The sequence below is a fragment of the Bos indicus x Bos taurus genome, chromosome 6 (genome assembly GCF_003369695.1).
Source record: "Bos indicus x Bos taurus breed Angus x Brahman F1 hybrid chromosome 6, Bos_hybrid_MaternalHap_v2.0, whole genome shotgun sequence".
Taxonomy (NCBI): Eukaryota; Metazoa; Chordata; class Mammalia; order Artiodactyla; family Bovidae; genus Bos; species Bos indicus x Bos taurus.
The window spans coordinates 19,741,288-19,758,958 of NC_040081.1; the positions used below are offsets into that span (position 1 = coordinate 19,741,288).

The following is a 17,671-nucleotide window of genomic DNA, read 5'->3' on the forward strand; positions in this document are numbered from 1 at the left end:
CTGGAGTGGGTTGCTGTGCCCTCCTCCAGGGGATCTTCTGGAACCAGGGATCGAACCCACATCTCTTACGTCTTCTACATTGGCAGGCAGGTTCTTTACTACTGAGCCACCTGGGAAGCCCATTTTCCTAATTTACATACAACTAATAAAAGATGTTTCTTTCTTTTCACTTATGGGATTTCCCTATGATTAAAATTAGACTCTGCATGTGTGTATATGTTTTACTTTTTTTTTTTATGTTTTTTTGGACTTGTAAGAAAATGCAGTGACTGTAAGCATTTTGGGAACTGAAGGGATGAGGGCTTCTTATTAGATTTCTGGGATTTTACTGAATTGATCCTCTTGCCAGTGGAGGTCTTGTAGATTCACACTTCACGACAGTTAGCAACACAAATAGTAAGAAAAGAGAGTAGTTAAAGGAGGAGAGAATAAAATAGGACAGTGGCTAAATTTAGTGTTGGGCATAAAAAAAGGCAAGCCTTGCAGTCACTGCAGCAGGCAGCAAATAGGAGCGAGGGCTTTGGCTGGCCTAGGGAGTCAACGCTCAGATGGGCTTGGCAGTAAGTCAGGAAGGGTGAACCTGAATACCTGCAGCCCAATGCCAGAGGAAATTGTAAATACGTATGTTCACTACAAAGCAGCTTAGAGTACAGACAAAGGAAGAAAGAGGTCTGGACAATCTCATAAATCCACAATGGGATCAAGTCAGAAAGTCAAAACACAAAGGACAAAGGCATTTATTTTACACGCAATGAAACCATTAATTGTAAATTCTCTTGTATTTTCTTTAAGAGAAATGTTCTAGCTTGAAAAAATTTATAGCTCTCTCCTGAACAGCAGAGTTGAATTTTTTACTCTTTTCCAAGTAAAATTCTGTTGGGCCTCTAATAACAATGATTAAAGTTAAAAGATATTTAAGCACTCTAATTGAAAGTCATCTATTCACCCAGAGGCCAAGCACAATACTGGCGGGCAGAATATTTGATTCCCCTCCCAGCCCTACCAATGTATTATGCTTCATAATAGTGCAGATGAAGCGATGTGTCTTGAAGCAAAAAAAAAAAAAAAAAAGATTCTGTTTCCACGGTAACGTAACTCTGGGCTGCATTTCTTCAGTGGTGAAGGACAACTGCTCTGTCTACTGTATGTGAGTTTGAAGGGATGATTAAGAGTGGAGAAGGGACTGAGCCAAGATTGGCGAAGGTAATTTCCCTCCTGGATATCTGTCACAAAAGCACCAGAATCCTATGAAATAAATATAACTATCGTGTGCTTCTCTTTAAAAAATTCTGCATCCCAAGACTTTCTACATTGGCTTCCCCTCAGAATAACTGCCATGCAAAAGGAGGAAGAAAATGCACTTTTAAAAATGCACTTACTTATCTCCTTTAAGAACAACTCTCAGGATTATTGAACACATTTTATGTCCTGGCATCACTATCCTGTGGGGCACATTGCTCCCTTCACTAATGTAAACATATTCATGTTCTTCTTGGCCCACCTCTTTACCTCCAGACTCTCATGTCCATCCCTAAGATGTACCAAACCAAGTGATAGGCGTGTATATTATTCTGACCCCACATCTAGATGAACTTCCCTTGCAGGTTAGTGATCCGGGGTGAAACCAATGATGCCCAAGAAGCCTATCAGAGGCCTTGTTTAGGAAAATGGCATAAAAGGAAATGAAGCAGTTATAGTCTTTATTTAGTTCATCCTAAAATCACTGCAGATGGTGACTGCAGCCATGAAATTAAAAGACGCTTACTCCTTGAAAGGAAAGTTATGACCAACCTAGATAGCATATTCAAAAGCAGAGACATTACTTTGCCCACAAAGGTTCGTCTAGTCAAGGCTATGGTTTTTTTTTTTTTGAAAGAGATTTCAAGTAGTTTTAAGGCTATGGTTTTTCCAGTGGCCATGTATGGATGTGAGAGTTGGACTGTGAAGAAGGCTGAGCACCGAAGAATTGATGCCTTTGAACTGTGGTGTTGGAGAAGACTCTTGAGAGTCCCTTGGACTGCAAGGAGATCCAACCAGTCCATTCTGAAGGAGATCAGTCCTGGAATTTCTTTGGAAGGAATGATGCTAAAGCTGAAACTCCAGTACTTTGGCCACCTCATGCGAAGAGTTGACTCATTGGAAAAGACTCTGATGCTGGGAGGGATTGGGGGCAGGAGGAGAAGGGGACGACAGAGGATGAGATGGCTGGATGACATCACTGACTCGATGGATGTGAGTCTGAGTGAACTCCGGGAGTTGGTGATGGACAGGGAGGCCTGGCGTGCTGCGATTCATGGGGTCGCAAAGAGTCAGACACGACTGAGCGACTGAACTGAACTGATTTGATAGCCATTTAATGAGTGACTGTGATGGAGCATGCTCAGTCATATCTGACTCTTTGCGACCCCATTGTAGCCCACCAAGCTTCTCTGTCCATGGAATTTTCCAGGCAAGAATACTGGAGTGGGTTGCCATTTCTTCTTCCAGGGGATCTTCCCGACTCAGGGATGAAAGCGGGGTCTCTTGCATCTCCTGCTCTTTGGCAGGTGGATTCTTTATCACTGTGCTACCTGGGAAAGCCAATGAGTGACTAGCATGCCTTGAGTACTTTGGTAGGTCTGCAGAGAAAAAGAATCAACACTTCCCTCAAGGTCAGTAAAGGATAGAGAAGAGTAAACTCCATTTAGCATGCTATGGGAAAAGTATGACAGTAACTATAAATACAGAGGGTGAGCCATTCTGCTCTTGAGAAACTTTGAGCTCTTTCCATAAGAGTCTACCCTTGAAGTAGGAGTTTTGAGTGAGTACAAAAGCACAGAGATGCATGGACGAAGCAAGTTCTGCTCAGAAACTGCAAGTGATCTCAGTTGGCTGGCTGGTGCCACACCTGGGGGGAGGTTTCAGAAGAAGCTGTATAGGTAGGCAGGGGCCAGACCATGGAAGACTTTGTGCATCATTAAGAAGCTGGAACTTTAACCTGAAGGTGATGGAGAAGCACTGATGGATTTTAGGCAGCAGATTAACATGATGAGACTGTATTTTAGAAAGTTGTCTGTGGGAGTTAGTCATCTGAACAATGGAATTTCGGGGAGGAGTTAGGGAGATTGGAAAAGAGAAACCAATTGAAAGACTTCTATAAATATTCAAGAAATAAATAATAAGGGCTAAAGTAGAATGTTACAGCAGTTGAGAGAATGCTCTCAAATCAACTGCCTGGTATCAGATTTTGGTTTTACCATTTACTCATGTGACATTTGGGAAAATTACCTGATTTCTCTGTTTCTTAATTTCCTCATCTGTAGTAAGAAATCATCATAATGGAAGAGTTGTTTAATGATTAAATGAGTTAAAATATGTAATGTGTCTATATGGGCATGTGCAAATGTTCATTAGATGTTAGTTATAACCATGAGAGCAAAATCAGGGAGGATGAAGAAGAGAGAACAAAAAAAGGACATTGAACATGTAAAAGATGAAGAGGATAACTCCAGGCATATCTCAGGAAGCCGGTTTCAGTAAACATGTGGATAGACAATGATGAGAAGATAAAGAGGGTGTTTTTATGGGAAGACAACAAGTTTAATTTTAGAAGTATTGAATTTGAGTCACCCATAGTATATTAAAGTGAAGAGCCCTTTATGGAATTGCAATATGAGTCTGGGATTCAGGAAATAGAAGATCTAGAAAAGAGATTAGGGCTTCCCTGGTAACTCGGCCGATAATCCTCCTGCAATGAAGGAGACCCCGGTGTTATTCCTGGGTTGGGCAGATCCCCTGGAGAAGGGATAGGCTATCCACTCCAGTATTTGGGCTTTCCTTGTGGCTCAGTTGGCAAAGAATCTGTCTGCAATGTGGGAGACCTGGGTTCAATCCCTGGGTTGGGAAGATCCCCTGGAGGAGGGCATGGCAACCCACTCCAGTATTCTTGCCTGGAGAATCCATGGACAGAGGAGCCTGGCAGGCTACAGTCCATGGGGTTGCAAAGAGTGGGACACTACTGAAGCAACTTAGCACGCACACATCTTATTTGAGCTGGTAAGGTTTTGTTCTTTAATTTTATGTTTAGATAAGAGGATGGGTGTTCTGTAAACTCATTGTGATAATCACTTCATGATGTATGTAAATGACATAATTATGCAATACACCTTAAACCTATACAGTGTAATATATCAATTACATCTCAATGAAACTGGAAGGAAAAATTCTCAAGCATAAACTGTGATCTAAGATCTATCCCAAAAGGCAGTTTTGCAGTTCTGAGTAAAACCTGATTGTCAGGACAGAGCATTCAGAATACAGAGACAGGAGTGGGACCTCTCTGAGGACAGAGCGTAGGTATGACCCCCTTCCAGAAAAGAAGTTCTGAGATCTGAGTAAGATAATACAAGCCTCTGAATGACACTTCCTGGGTGAGTAAATATGCCATCATGAGATGAAAAAGCTCTCCTGGCAGCTTGCAGCAGACTGACTGGGAGAGTTTCTCATGGTCTGCTGTCCTCCCTGGACGGAAGCCCAGCCACTGGGACGAAGCAAGGCAGCAGCTCAGCCAGCCCATATGCCAGGTGCATACATTTCATTCCTTTTATTCTGAGCCTCCTCTGTTCTCCAGGGGAAGGCAAAATGAGGAGGGAGGTGAGAAGGAAGAGGTTGTAGAGTAAACGCTGCTTACAGAAGCCACTATCCTTTGCCTTTGGTCTCGTTCAGTTCCTGCCTCGCCTGGGGATAACACTGAGTACTGAGAGATACTCCAGGGACGCTGGTTAGGGTTATGAAATTCAAACCCAAGTGCCAGGTGGAATATGCAGCCACAGGATTCAAACGAGCATGTCCCTTGAGTATGAATTTTATAAAGATATTTGAAGGAAAAAAAACATTATTTTCATGTGAAAGGATAGCATGGAAAATTTACTTGAATTCTTAAGATAAAATGAGATTTCAAATTATTTCATGCCTGTGGCTGTGGCTTCAGGTTGGAACTCCACATTCCCTGGGGCTCATGAAATTTCTCTTCTGATGTTAGGAATTATTCGGTTAAAAATTTTCAGAAGTGCTGCTGCTGCTAAGTCGCTTCAGTTGTGTCTGGCTCTGTGTGACCCCATAGACGGCAGCCCAGTAGGCTTCCCCGTCCCTGGGATTCTCCAGGCAAGAACACTGGAGTGGGTTGCCATTTCCTTCTCCAATGCAGGAAAGTGAAAAGTGAACGTGAAGTCGCTCAGTGGTGTCCGACTCTAAGTGACCCCATGGACTGCAGCCCACCAGGCTCCTCCATCCATGGGATTTTCCAGGCAAGAGTGCTACCATATGATAAATTCAGAAAAATGTGTTCATTGGATTTGACAATTCTGAGGTCTCTGGTGATGTGGTAATAGCAATTTTAGAGGAGTGGTTTTAGGAGGGAACAGGGCAATGGCACCCCACTCTAGTACTCTTGCCTGGAAAATCCCATGGACGGAGAAGCCTGGTGGGCTGCAGTCCATGGGGTCGCTAAGAGTCGGACACCACTGAGCGACATCACGTTCACTTTTCACTTTCATGCATTGGAGAAGGAAATGGCAACCCACTCCAGTGTTCTTGCCTGGAGAATCCCAGGGACAGTGGAGCCTGGTGGGCTGCCATCTATGGGGTAGCACAGAGTTGGACATGACTGAAGCAACTTAGCAGCAGCAGGGTAAGACCAGTAAGAGACTGATAGACCATAAAAGGAAAAAAAGAGAAAGGAAGGGAGCCAGAGCAGACTGTGGGGTCCTGTCCCATGACCACAGTTGCATCCAGTGCCACAGAGGACAATGTCATAATTGTGCTGGGGTCTCTCAAAGGAAAGGCTATTCCATCACTGACAGTGTAACAGATGGGCAGGATAAACTGGGGAGCAATAGTAGGCAGTAGTGATGGGCAGTATGTAATATGTAATAAGACCTATGTCAGGAAGAGCTAGGGCTCCCTTATAACTGTATCTGGAATTAGTGATGCTATTTGGAGAAACTCAGGCTCTTAGCTTTTTCATCTGAACAGTGAGATGGTTGGATTGGAATTGGGCTTCCCTGGTAACTCAGATGGTAAAGAATCTGCCTGGAATGCAGGACATGTGGTTTCGATCTCTGGGTTGGGAAGACTCCATGAAGGGAATGGCAACCCATGCTAGTATTCTTGCCTGGAGAATTCTAGGGACAGAGGAGCCTGGTGGGCTACAGTCCATGGGGTCACACAGAGTTGGATAAGACTGAACGACTACACTTTCTTTTCTTTTTAAGTATTAGTCTAGAACTAACACTAACACTCAAGGAGGAGAAGGCAGTGGCACCCCACTCCAATACTCTTGCCTGGAAAATCCCACGGACGGAGGAGCTTGGTGGGCTGCAGACCATGGGGTCTCGAAGAGTCGGACACCACTGAGCGACATCACTTTCACTTTTCCCTTTCATGCATTGGAGAAGGAAACGGCAACCCACTCCAGTGTTCTTGCCTGGAGAATCCCAGGGATGGGGGAGCCTGGTGGGCCGCTGTCTATGGGGTCACACAGAGTTGGACACGACTGAAGCGACTTAGCAGCAGCAGCAGCAACACTCAAGGATAAAACTGTTGATTTTGATAATAACTCAAGGTCTCTTCCTGAACCTTTTTGACTTCCTGGATACCTTAACTCCATGATGGGCTTTTTGTAACAACTCACACATTAAGGAAACATTGGTTCTCTGAGAGTTGAAAGTTAAAATGTTTCTGCTGCCTAGGTTAGGAAAAGGTACAATAACTTTTCCCTCCTCAGGATTGATAATGCTAAAGACCCCATTCTCAGCCCACCTTGGTAAATACCTCTCTTGAGAATGCTTGCCTCTGCTAGTTGCTCTTCACCACCTACCAGCCTTGGAAAACGACACAGGAAAAACCACAGGAGGACTTGGTAACAACAAGGGCAATGACAATGACTGTATTCCCTCAGTGTACCAACTGGCATCCTGGATACTGAGCATTGTCTCCGCCATTCATTTCATTCATTCACCAAGTACTTATTGAGGACACTGTTCTAGGCGCTGGTAATACAACACTAACAAAACAGACAAGAAACTCCCCCCACCTGGGGCTTGTGTCCTAGACCGGTGCACTCTCTGTCTGTCCCCTCTACCACCAAGGTCTGGCCATCCCCATTGGAAAAAATGAACCAGTGAACCTGCTTTCTGTTGCCAGTTGCTTATCTATTCTCTCATCTCCCAAACTTTTATTGTTTGGACCACACATGCACCCAGTTAAAAATACTAACCTTTTCCCCAGTCTCTGGTAGTTCAGGTGGTTAAGTCTCTCTGTGTGTGTGAGAGAGAGAGAGAGAGAGAAAGGGAGGGAGGGAGAGAGAGAGCAAGCAGGAATAATGTGTGTGTAAAATGAGATCATGAGGTATAGGAGAAGTCACTGGGAAAGCTTTCTATTTCCCCCAAATGAAAAGAGCCAGAGCAGGGGATGGTTTTGCTCTTATTACCTGCAGGAAGCATGCTTGGCAGTGGAGTAACCATCTTGAGGCCATGAAGCCAAATACCACAAGTTAAGTACTGGGAAGGAAAAAGCTGGAAGTAGCCAGCAAGTAGCTGTCTCTGTTCTAGGCTATTGAGTTATGGATTTCTTGTTATGTGAGGGGAAAAGCTAAGTCCTTTTGGTGAAGTTTCTATTCCAGGCAGGCGAGGGCAGTCCCCACTGATCAAGCGACTCGCCCCAGCACGGGGGTAGAAGTGATGGAGCCAGTGTCAGGGCACCGATCTGGCTCCCTCCTAAGGCTACATTCCTGCCAGGCTCTTGTACCCCTCAAGTGTGGCATCCCTGCTAACAGCTTCTCCTCTGACTTCCTAACAGTTGGGAAAGTGTTCAGGGACTCGCAGCACTCTTACACTCACAGAAGTTTAGGACTTCTGTGTGTATTCTGTACAATATCTGACTTTCCACAACTCCTTTCAAGTCTAACAGCACAACTCAGCCACTGACCCCCAGGAGCCAGCTCCACACTGTAGAACTTCACTTTCTCCTCAGAGAACAGAACTATAGAACTTGTTACTAAGCCCTCCCGGTTTTCTTTTTATTATGAGAAATAAGTCCTGGTAGACCTGGGGCCCACCCTGACCTCACTCAGGAGACCGGAGGTCCAGCTTCTGCATTGTACTGGTGACTGCCTCCTGCTGATTTTTCCTTTCCTCTGTGGATTTGTGTGTACTTGACCTTGAAACACCCCCCTCCACCTTTTTTTCTGTCCTGTTTTCTGAAGCTGACAGCTTTCTTGTTACTGACAGTTTTTGGAATAAAACGCCCTGACCTTTCGCTGCTGTGTCTGGATCTCTCTCCACCTGCTGGCCTCACATATCCCACTGAGCAGGGGGGAAGCTCCCTGCCCTCACTGGTCAGGATGAACAAGCCAGGCCTTTCCATGTTCTGAGTAACACACACACACACACCCACACACACACGTGTGCACACGATATAATAGTACCAGAACAGTGATTCAGGTGAACTACTTTGTGGCATCTCCCACACAGCATCATTGTCAATGACTAATCTCTTTTCACAGAATCACTGCTAAGGGCACAGATTCCTGCTTCAGGGACATACAAGAGACACAGCTTCAGGAGAACAAAGGACTGCCACAGAGTAACAGTGCTTCACCCACTCCATCTTCAAAGAACAGAAAGCTCTATACCGTCTTTGTCTCCGAGGATAAACTCACCCTGAGGAAAAAGCATGTGAGAAACTATAATTCCTATACCACAAGCTTCTGTCAGCTCTGGTTCTCTTTACCCTGTGTGTGAAGTAAGCAGAGAAAGTAACCTCACATGTGTTCATATTTCAGTCTTTTAAAAATACTTTGAAACATTACAACATTGTTGAAAATTTATAGAAGAGGACACAGCCCTGTTTTGGTTCTCTGTCATTATGTAACAAACCACCCTGAAATTTAGTGCCTTAAGACCAGAGACCATTTGATCTTCTCTCCTGATTCTGTGGAGAAGGCAATGGCACCCCACTCCAGTACTCTTGCCTGGAAAATCCCATGGACAGAGGGGCCTGGTGGGCTGCAGTCCATGGGGTCACTGGGAGCTGGACACGACTGAGCGAATTCACTTTCACTTTTCACTTTCATGCATTGGAGAAGGAAATGGCAACCCACTCCATTGTTCTTGCCTGGAGAATCCCAGGGATGGGGGAGCCTGGTGGGCTGCCGTCTCTGGGGTTGCACAGAGTCAGACACAACTGAAGCGACTTAGCAGCAGCAGCAGTAGCAGCCTGATTCTGTGGGTTGGCGGGTATCAGCTCAGTGGTTCTGCTTTACTTGAGATTTGCTGGGGCTGCACTCATTCAGAGGGTTAACTGGCTGGATGGTCTGAGATGGCTCATTCCCAAGTCTGGGTGCCTTGGCAGGGAGGCTGGGACAGTGGGACCACTTTCTCACTAGATAGTCTCAGCTCTAATCTTTCTCCATGTGATATTCCACTGGCGTAGCTGGATTTCTTAAATGGCAGGCTCCCCAAATCAACAAAATATAGAAACATCCAGCTTTCTTAAGGCCATGCCAGACTTCGGCACAGGGTCTCCTCCTATGCATTGTATTAGTTGATGACTCTCAGGGCCATCTAGAGGCATTATGGGACCAGACTGCATGGCAGTGTGAACACCAGAAGGCTCAGTTCCTTGAGGACCACTACTGCAATTGCTGTTCACTTTATCAAATGTGGAAACGATAGTTGGTATCTCAAATCATCCTGCATAGGAGGAAACATGTTGCCAAAGTGCCAATAGATAGATAAATGAGCAAGATGCACACATATGGGGAACACCTGGAAACCACACAGGCCATGAATCTTTGAAAAACATGATCAGGATCTCTAAAAAGTTCACATTTTGCATATAAGAAATCAAGCTTTGTGAATAAGTGGGTATGTTTAATATTCTCAGGGTCCTAACAAGTTAGTAACATCATGCATTGGCTATTGATGAAGGATGAGCACTGGTTATCATTATATACATTATTTTATTTAATCTTCATAAATGCTCTGTAGGGTAGGTATTATTGCCTCAAATTTAGTTCAGTGGGGCTTTGTGACTCGCCTACAAGCCCGAATCTAGCAACCGCTGAGCCTGGATACAAACTAAATCAGCCTGAGATTGCAGCCTGTGTGTTCTTCAACTCTGCACTACCACTTCACTTGTTTGGTCCTTGTTCACTATTCATTTGTTACAAAATGATCTTTAAGTGGAAACAAGAGTCACTTCTCACACTCCCATCCCTAAAAATTTCAAACCCATTTCCTGTCTAGGCAGCTTGCCTCAGTCAAGATTTTAAAATCCAGTTTCTATCTTGGTATGATAGTCCAGACAATTTCCCAGAGTTCTTGGATCTACAAACATGTGCTCTGCTGTGCTTAAACTTGAACCTCATCCAAATCCCAAGTTCTTTTTTTTTTTCTAATTGAGTAAAGCTCTCCTGGCTTATCTATGTATCAGGAAAGTTTCTCCTTTGGCATTAGAACTATGAATCACAAACTCTTTCATGCGATCTAAGGACAAAGAAATGGAACAGCTGTGCTTTTCATTTTGTGGCAGCATGACTTTGGAAATCTCACCCCAAATCGGTTTACCTTTTGGAAAGCAAGATGAAAGATTTAGTGATGGCAAGTGCCAGTGAACTCCATTGATATGGCTACTTGTACTCCTTGTCACTGTGCTCCAGCCACATTGAACTGCTGTCCTCTATAAGAACTTCCCGTACTCTTCTGCCTTCTGCCTCTATGTCATTTGAGAAGTCTTTTGCTCAAATCTCCATCTTTGTAAATTCAAGTCCTCCCTTAAAAGCCACCTTCTAAATCAAGTTTCTCTTTATTATCTGAGCTGAATTAGTTAATTTCTTCTCTGTATCTGTATTAGTTAGCTGTTGATGCAGGAAATCACCCTCCTTCCCTGCCCCAAGAAAATTTTAAAGGCCTAAAACAACGCTATTTATCTGCTCATGATTCTCCAGGTTGATGATATGAGTAGAGCTCAGCTGGGATGGGGAGAAGGCAATGGCACCCCACTCCAGTACTCTTGCCTGGAGAATCCCATGGGTGGCGGAGCCTGGTGGGCTGCAGTCCATGGTGTCGCTAAGAGTCAGACACAGCTGAGCGACTTCACTTTCACTTTTCACTTTTCACTTTCCTGCATTGGAGAAGGAAATGGCAACCCACTCCAGTGTTCTTGCCTGGAGAATACCAGGGACAGGGGAGCCTGGTGGACTGCCATCTATGGGGTTGCACAGAATCGGACACAACTGAAGTGACTTAGCAGCAGCAGCAGCAGCAGCAGCTGGGATGGCCTGTTTCCTTGTAGTGTTAATGGGATTTACTGATAGGTTTGCAGTCTGTAGCATGAAGTCAGCTGGCCAAGGAGGGCCTGACTCACATGTTCAAGGCCTTGACCGTGTTGACTGGCCTGACTGGGTTGTTTGAACCTTCTCTCTCCCTGAGCAGACAGTGACTGTCACAAGGCCATTGTAGAAGATCACTTTGCTGCATTTTATTGGTCAAAGAAAGTCATGAAGCCAGGCCAGATATAAAGGGTATGGAAATTAAAATTATGCCTCCAACTCTTTCTTTTAAATTATGGTCCTACTGGTTTACTTTTTATTTTCATAAATTTTCTATAATTTTCTTCAGTATTGCAATTTATCATTAGTGAACTTGAAATTGCGAACAACTTCAATTGGGTTTTATCTGCAAACCATTATATATTAAGCATTTTGAATTAATTTTATGTTTTATAGGAAAGTTGCAAAAATAGTACCAGTAGTTTTCAAATATCCCTCACTCATTTTCCCCAATATTCCATCGACATAGTACAATTTTCAGTAAAAGGAAATGACATTTGCTCTAATACTATCCACTAAAAACTTTACTTGGAATTGTGACACTAATGTTCTTTTCCCATTCTAGTCTATATAGGCTCCCACTTGCATTTATTTGTTACTCCTCCTTCGTCTTCTGCAGTCTTCAAGAGTTCCTCCTCAGTCTTACAATGTCTTTAATGACTTTGGCATTTTAGAACCATATTAATCAGTTATTTTCAGCGTCTTTCACTGAATTTGCTATTGTCTAATGTTTTCTAATGATTGGACGTGATTGCACATCTTTTTGGACAAAGGTACCACAGATATGATGTGCCCTGTGTCACAAGGTTCGTGATGTGAATGTGTGTTATTTCCTGGTACTGTTGACCTTGATCACTTGCTTGGTTAAGATACTCTTTGCCTGGTTTCTCAGTGAAAAGTTACCATCTTTCCCTTTGAAGTTAACACTTTTGTTGGAGACAGTTTGAAACTATGAAAATATATTTCTTCTCAAACTTTCACTCAATAAATCTGGCATCACTCAGTGGAGTCTTCGATAATAATTATGACTACAGTTTTTACCTAATGGAGATTTAAATTTTTCCTCTTTCCTTTATATTTACTTGCTGATATTTAAGTAAGGAAGAGCTTTCCTTTCTCCTCATTTATTCATATCAGTGTGGACTCGGTTTTATTCTATGGTTAAAATCTAATGCTAGTATTATTTATTTGGCTGCTCAAATATATAAACCATAATATTTTTAATTGTGGAAATACTTTCCTCCTAACACAAAGGTACCTCATAAGCTAGGAGAAAATTCTACTAAATGTAAGATATTAAAATTCAGATTATATATTGCTCTATATTAAAATATATAAATATTTGAGTTTAAATATTTTCAAAGTTCTGTCTTCTTGCTTCCATTTTCTTTTCTCTCTTTTTGCAAAGTAAAACTCATCAAACAAGTTGTTTCTATTTGTGATTTTTAGATATTTTTCTAGATGTTGTAAAATCTGGTACAAAGTATATTACTTTATCCTACTAAATAGAAGTTCTGCCAACAGCTTCTTTTCATAATTCAAGTTTTCCAAAATACAATTACAAAGTTTCACAATTAAATCTGTTATACAGTATAATCTCTCATTGTTTAATTATCTTTCAGTTAATTCCTTGTTTCCATAAGGGTAAATTTTGTTTTCAGTAATTGCAATCATGAAGACTAACAAACTGAAGTTACTTTTTCCATCTGTTTGTTGAATATCTTAACTAAAGACTTCTACTGATTTTGAACAAAATGCAATTTCTAAAAGCTAGTGACCAACACCAAAAAAAGTGTGCATATTCTCTGAATATTATATATAGTTCACTTCAATTTTATATACGTAAAACTGCATGTGAGCTTTAACTACAGTTACCATTTCAATTAATAAAATATCACAGGTCTATTACATACACACCACAATACTTTTGTTTCAGAGATTTCTTACTTTAGTAAAAAGCATTATTTTACTGTGATGCTCCACCAAAATATGTATTCATATGATAATCTACATTAACGCATTTTCCGAAGTAAAGTTAACAGTAGCATTTACAATATGGTCAGAAAATTCACCTTTGACACAAATGGCCTCCACTTCCTACACGTATTTCATTTGCATCTAATCTTTAATTCTCTACGTATCCCTCTAAACCCACTGACTGTCATTCTAGGGGCTTGATGCCTCCCACTAGTCATGGCATAGGGCATAAGCCACCCAGTGTGGGTCATGACCCCACTTGCTGCTCTACCCAGTGGCTGCAGGACTTACAGCATCAAGTACATCTCCCACCCTCACCAGAACAGGAAGCAGTTAGGTCTTGCTAGCTATTCATTTCCAAAAGTCTTCATTTTATCAGTCATTTCCCTGTGTGCTGTACTTCAAAGGAAGATATAAGTATCCTTGAGACTAGAAAAAGTTGGGAAAAGAGAGACGGGCTCTCTTTTAGAGTTTACCACATAAGAACTCTTTAAAATGCACCTGACTCTTAACATTCTGCTAAGAGAAGCCATGTCAGAAATTAAAGCATGATGAAGAGGTCTTACCAAATCTCTGTGGCGCAACTATAAATAACGATCGTCCTGAACAAATGAGGAAGTCCGGGACAAATGCTAAACTGGACTGGATGCTTGAACAGGCTAAAACCAAGATGTTCTACACAAATCAGAATACAAGACTTTTTACACCTGGAACTGTTTTTGATTCCAGCAAATACAACCAACCCCTACATTTTGTTTGTGCTTTTTCTACATTTCTCTTGAATCTGACACCTATTTTCTATTCTCAGTGTATCCACCTTAGCCTAGCTGCTTCTTACCACATGGCTAAATTATCTATGACTTGTTTACCGGTCGAGGACTCATTTTCTCTTTCTATCCATTCTTTTCATACCTGCCATAGTTTCTTTTCTCCAGAAACTTTTGTGTCTCATCACATCCTTGCTGAAAAATCTTTTAATGGCTCCTCATTATCTGCAGAGTAAATTCCAAACTTTGATTCCAAGTACAGCTGGTCCCTGTTCTACACTTAACAGATTCATTTCTCACTCCTCCCTATGTGATTTCTTCACTCCAGCTCAGCTTGGTCACTCACCGTTTCCTAAACACACTTGGCATTTTCTGTCCATGGTTTTGTTCACGCTATTATTTCCACTTAGTCTTCTCAACATGGACCTCACTTGCTGAAATCTGACTTAATACTTTAAGCCCAAGTAACATTTTCAAGAATTCTGATTCCCCATATAAATGTATTCTCTTTATGGCCTGAAGTTCTGCAGTATACAAGGGGGACATTTAATCACAAGAAACGACAATTAAAAACTGTGGGGGAATATTTTTAAGTGGGGTGGCCTTTTGACATGTAAAACACTACAAATGGCCCAGGTTGTTTCACCTTTGTGTAAGATCAATCTTGCTTATTAAATTTTGGATCTTCCTTAAATATGAAACAAAATCAATTTCATGCCATTTTTCCGTTGTGTGTGTGCATGCTAAGTCTCTTCAGTCGTGCCCAACTCTTTGAGATGCTATGGACTGTAGCCTGCCAGACTCCTCTGTCCATGGGATTCTCCAGGCAACAATATTGGAATGGATTGCCATTTCCTCCTCTGGGGGATTTTCCCGACCCAGGGATCAAACCTGCATCTCCTGCAGCTCCAGCATTGCAGGCAGGTTTTTACCGCTGAGCTACCTGGGAAGCCCCATTAACAAACACATAATGAGGGGGAATAAAAACACAAGGTGTGAGTGTGTGTGTGTCTCAAAGGAAGGACGCATATCAAACTACAATAATGGTTATTTAAGGGGATGCTCGTTGCGTTGGTGGGTTGAATTACACTGTATACTCCCAAATTGTTTTAATATTTTGTAATGAGCATATATTAAATATTTTTTGTGAAACAGAAAAAATGATTACAGCACATTAAAAAATGTTTGGCCTACATGGCACTGTGTCTGTGGTATCTTGGTTGTGGCAATCGCCTTCAAGTAGTTCACAACACCATATTCCCTTGAAGCTCCTAAGAATCCTGGCATATGCTACTGCTTAATAGATATTCATTAGGTGATTTGATACATAAATGCCCAATGAATGGAGAATATAGAGGGAACAAAAATTTGACCCAACCCTTTTTCAGTGATTTCTCTGTATTTTTTTCAAAATCTTATCAGAATAAGAAAATTATCTATGACTGTGTGAGAGTAGAAACATATTTGAAAAGCAAATAATATAGAGAAAAAGGAAAAGCATGGAAAAGTCGTTGTTAAGTTGTTTTAATAATCATATAAACTCTCCTTGCAAATGTTACAATCCCAAAATAAGTGGATTCCTAGTCATAAGATGAATAAGAAACATTGTGACTAAAATCAGTAAAGCTATTAAAGTATTTAAATGTTTAATTCTTTAAGAATCAAGTAACTGTTGGCCATAAAACTAAATAAGAGAACATCTGGAAGGCAAAGAGATTGAAAGATTGGAAATTAAAAAAGCAAATGGTGTGCTTAGTGCTACTGAGGGACTTCGGCAAATGGATATAAACCCATGTGAAAATAAATACAGAGTGTGTGTAATTACAATGAGCCCTAAGTTGCGTTAAGCGTTTATATATCTCCTGGGAAGCTTGGTGAGTCAGAAACATAAAACCAAAGCAACGGGAGGCTATTAAAATATTATTTCCTGTTGTATTGGAGAACTTGAGAAGAGAATAAACATACCGATTACTTGCATGGCTGGTTCTACGTCTGTCGTGGCCTCTTCCAACAATGACAGCAGCTTGGCTGATATCTGATGCACCGATTCGATGTTACTAAACAAGCTATCCACATCCAGCCGATCAACCTGAAGAAACACAAACACTGAGCACCAGCTGATGGAGAGAGAGATGCACGCTATTTAAGACGTTTCCTCCTGCTAAACAGTAAGCATTTTATATGCCAGCCCATACTGCTTTCATCAGCTGCCTCTGTAAACATTCTTATTTGGGGTTCCTAGAGGGAATGTGCAGTTCTTCATGCAAGATATTGGGATGGTGCATCTGTTGTTACTTTCCTCTTTTTCTTTATTTTGACTTAATTTTAATGAGTTGAGTATACATCTACATAACCCCCTGTAAGAATCAGAGTGTGAAGAAGATATGGGGTCCATAATTGGTATTTTATTAATTGCCCTCTATGAGGGTATGTATGAGTACATATGAATTTAGAACATTTTACTGCTTATACAGCAGAAGTCAGACCTTACTCTAGGCAAGTGACTATTTTCAAAGTTGTTTTAAAACCACAGATGTTCTGAAAGTGATGACAAGTAGATGTGCTGAGTTGTTTCCTGCTTTCTTTCCTTAAAAGAAATGTAAATGGAAATCTCCACCAAATATGTTCTACTAATTAAAGATTCATCATATTTTATAAATTCATGCACACCTTCAAAAGTGCTTCCCAGGTGGCGCTTGTGGTAAAGAATCTGCCTGCCAATGCAGGAGATGCAGGTTTGATCCCTGAATTCAGAAGATCCCCTTGGAGAAAGAAATGACAACACACTCCAGTATTCTTGCCTGGAAATTTCTATGGACAGAGGAGCCCGGCAGGCTACGGTCCTTGGGGTTGCAAAGAGTGGGACACAACTGAGTGACTAAGCACACACACACACACACACACACCCTCAAAAACCAGTGTAATGGGTTCTAGATGTTATAGCTGGTGCTTATAATAATTTATTCATTCTTTTACTAAATAATTTCTGAAGTCCTTTTATGTACTAAGAATTGCAATGGAGGCCAATCTCTGTCAAAGGCATTGTGTGATTAGTAAGGGATGGCCCATGATCCTAACCTATCCAGGAAGAGCATGATGAGCTATGTGCCAGATTTTGCTGGATCCTACTCAAAATCTTTTTGATGATTTTAAACCAGATCTCATTTCATAATCAAACAGCATCTTGGTTCAGGCTCCACTCGGCTGCCACAGGGAAAAGGAGCAGATGTCTTTTATTTATGGGTTTTTTTTGTACATGAGGAATAGGTGGATAACTAAGTCATCAATAGTCAAGTCATGGAGAAGCTTAAAAGATGAAAAACAGAATTACTTGTCCAAAACAAGGCTGACAAAATTAAGGGTGAGAGAGAGACAGCAAGTTCATCTAAGGATCAGAAGAAAAGGAGTCAAGAAATGAAGGGAAATTGGGAACAGGATATAGAATAAGAGACAGACCTGGAAGAATTCCGGGAAATGAAGGCCAACAATTGCCGCTTCTTTTTTATGCTTTCAACATCAGTTTCTTCTGTGAGTTAAGAAGCAACAGTTAGAACTT

At 41.7% G+C, this 17,671-nt stretch overlaps 1 protein-coding gene across 1 annotated transcript in view; it reads right to left on the minus strand.

Moving 5' to 3' along the window:
• The window catches only part of ARHGEF38 (Rho guanine nucleotide exchange factor 38), a 155,691-nt gene that overhangs the window by 59,792 nt on the left and 78,228 nt on the right, over positions 1-17,671 (minus strand). The window contains exon 3 of the mRNA XM_027543911.1: positions 16,081-16,204. Coding sequence (XP_027399712.1) covers positions 16,081-16,204 — 124 coding nt within the window. The remainder of the gene's footprint in view (positions 1-16,080; positions 16,205-17,671) is intronic.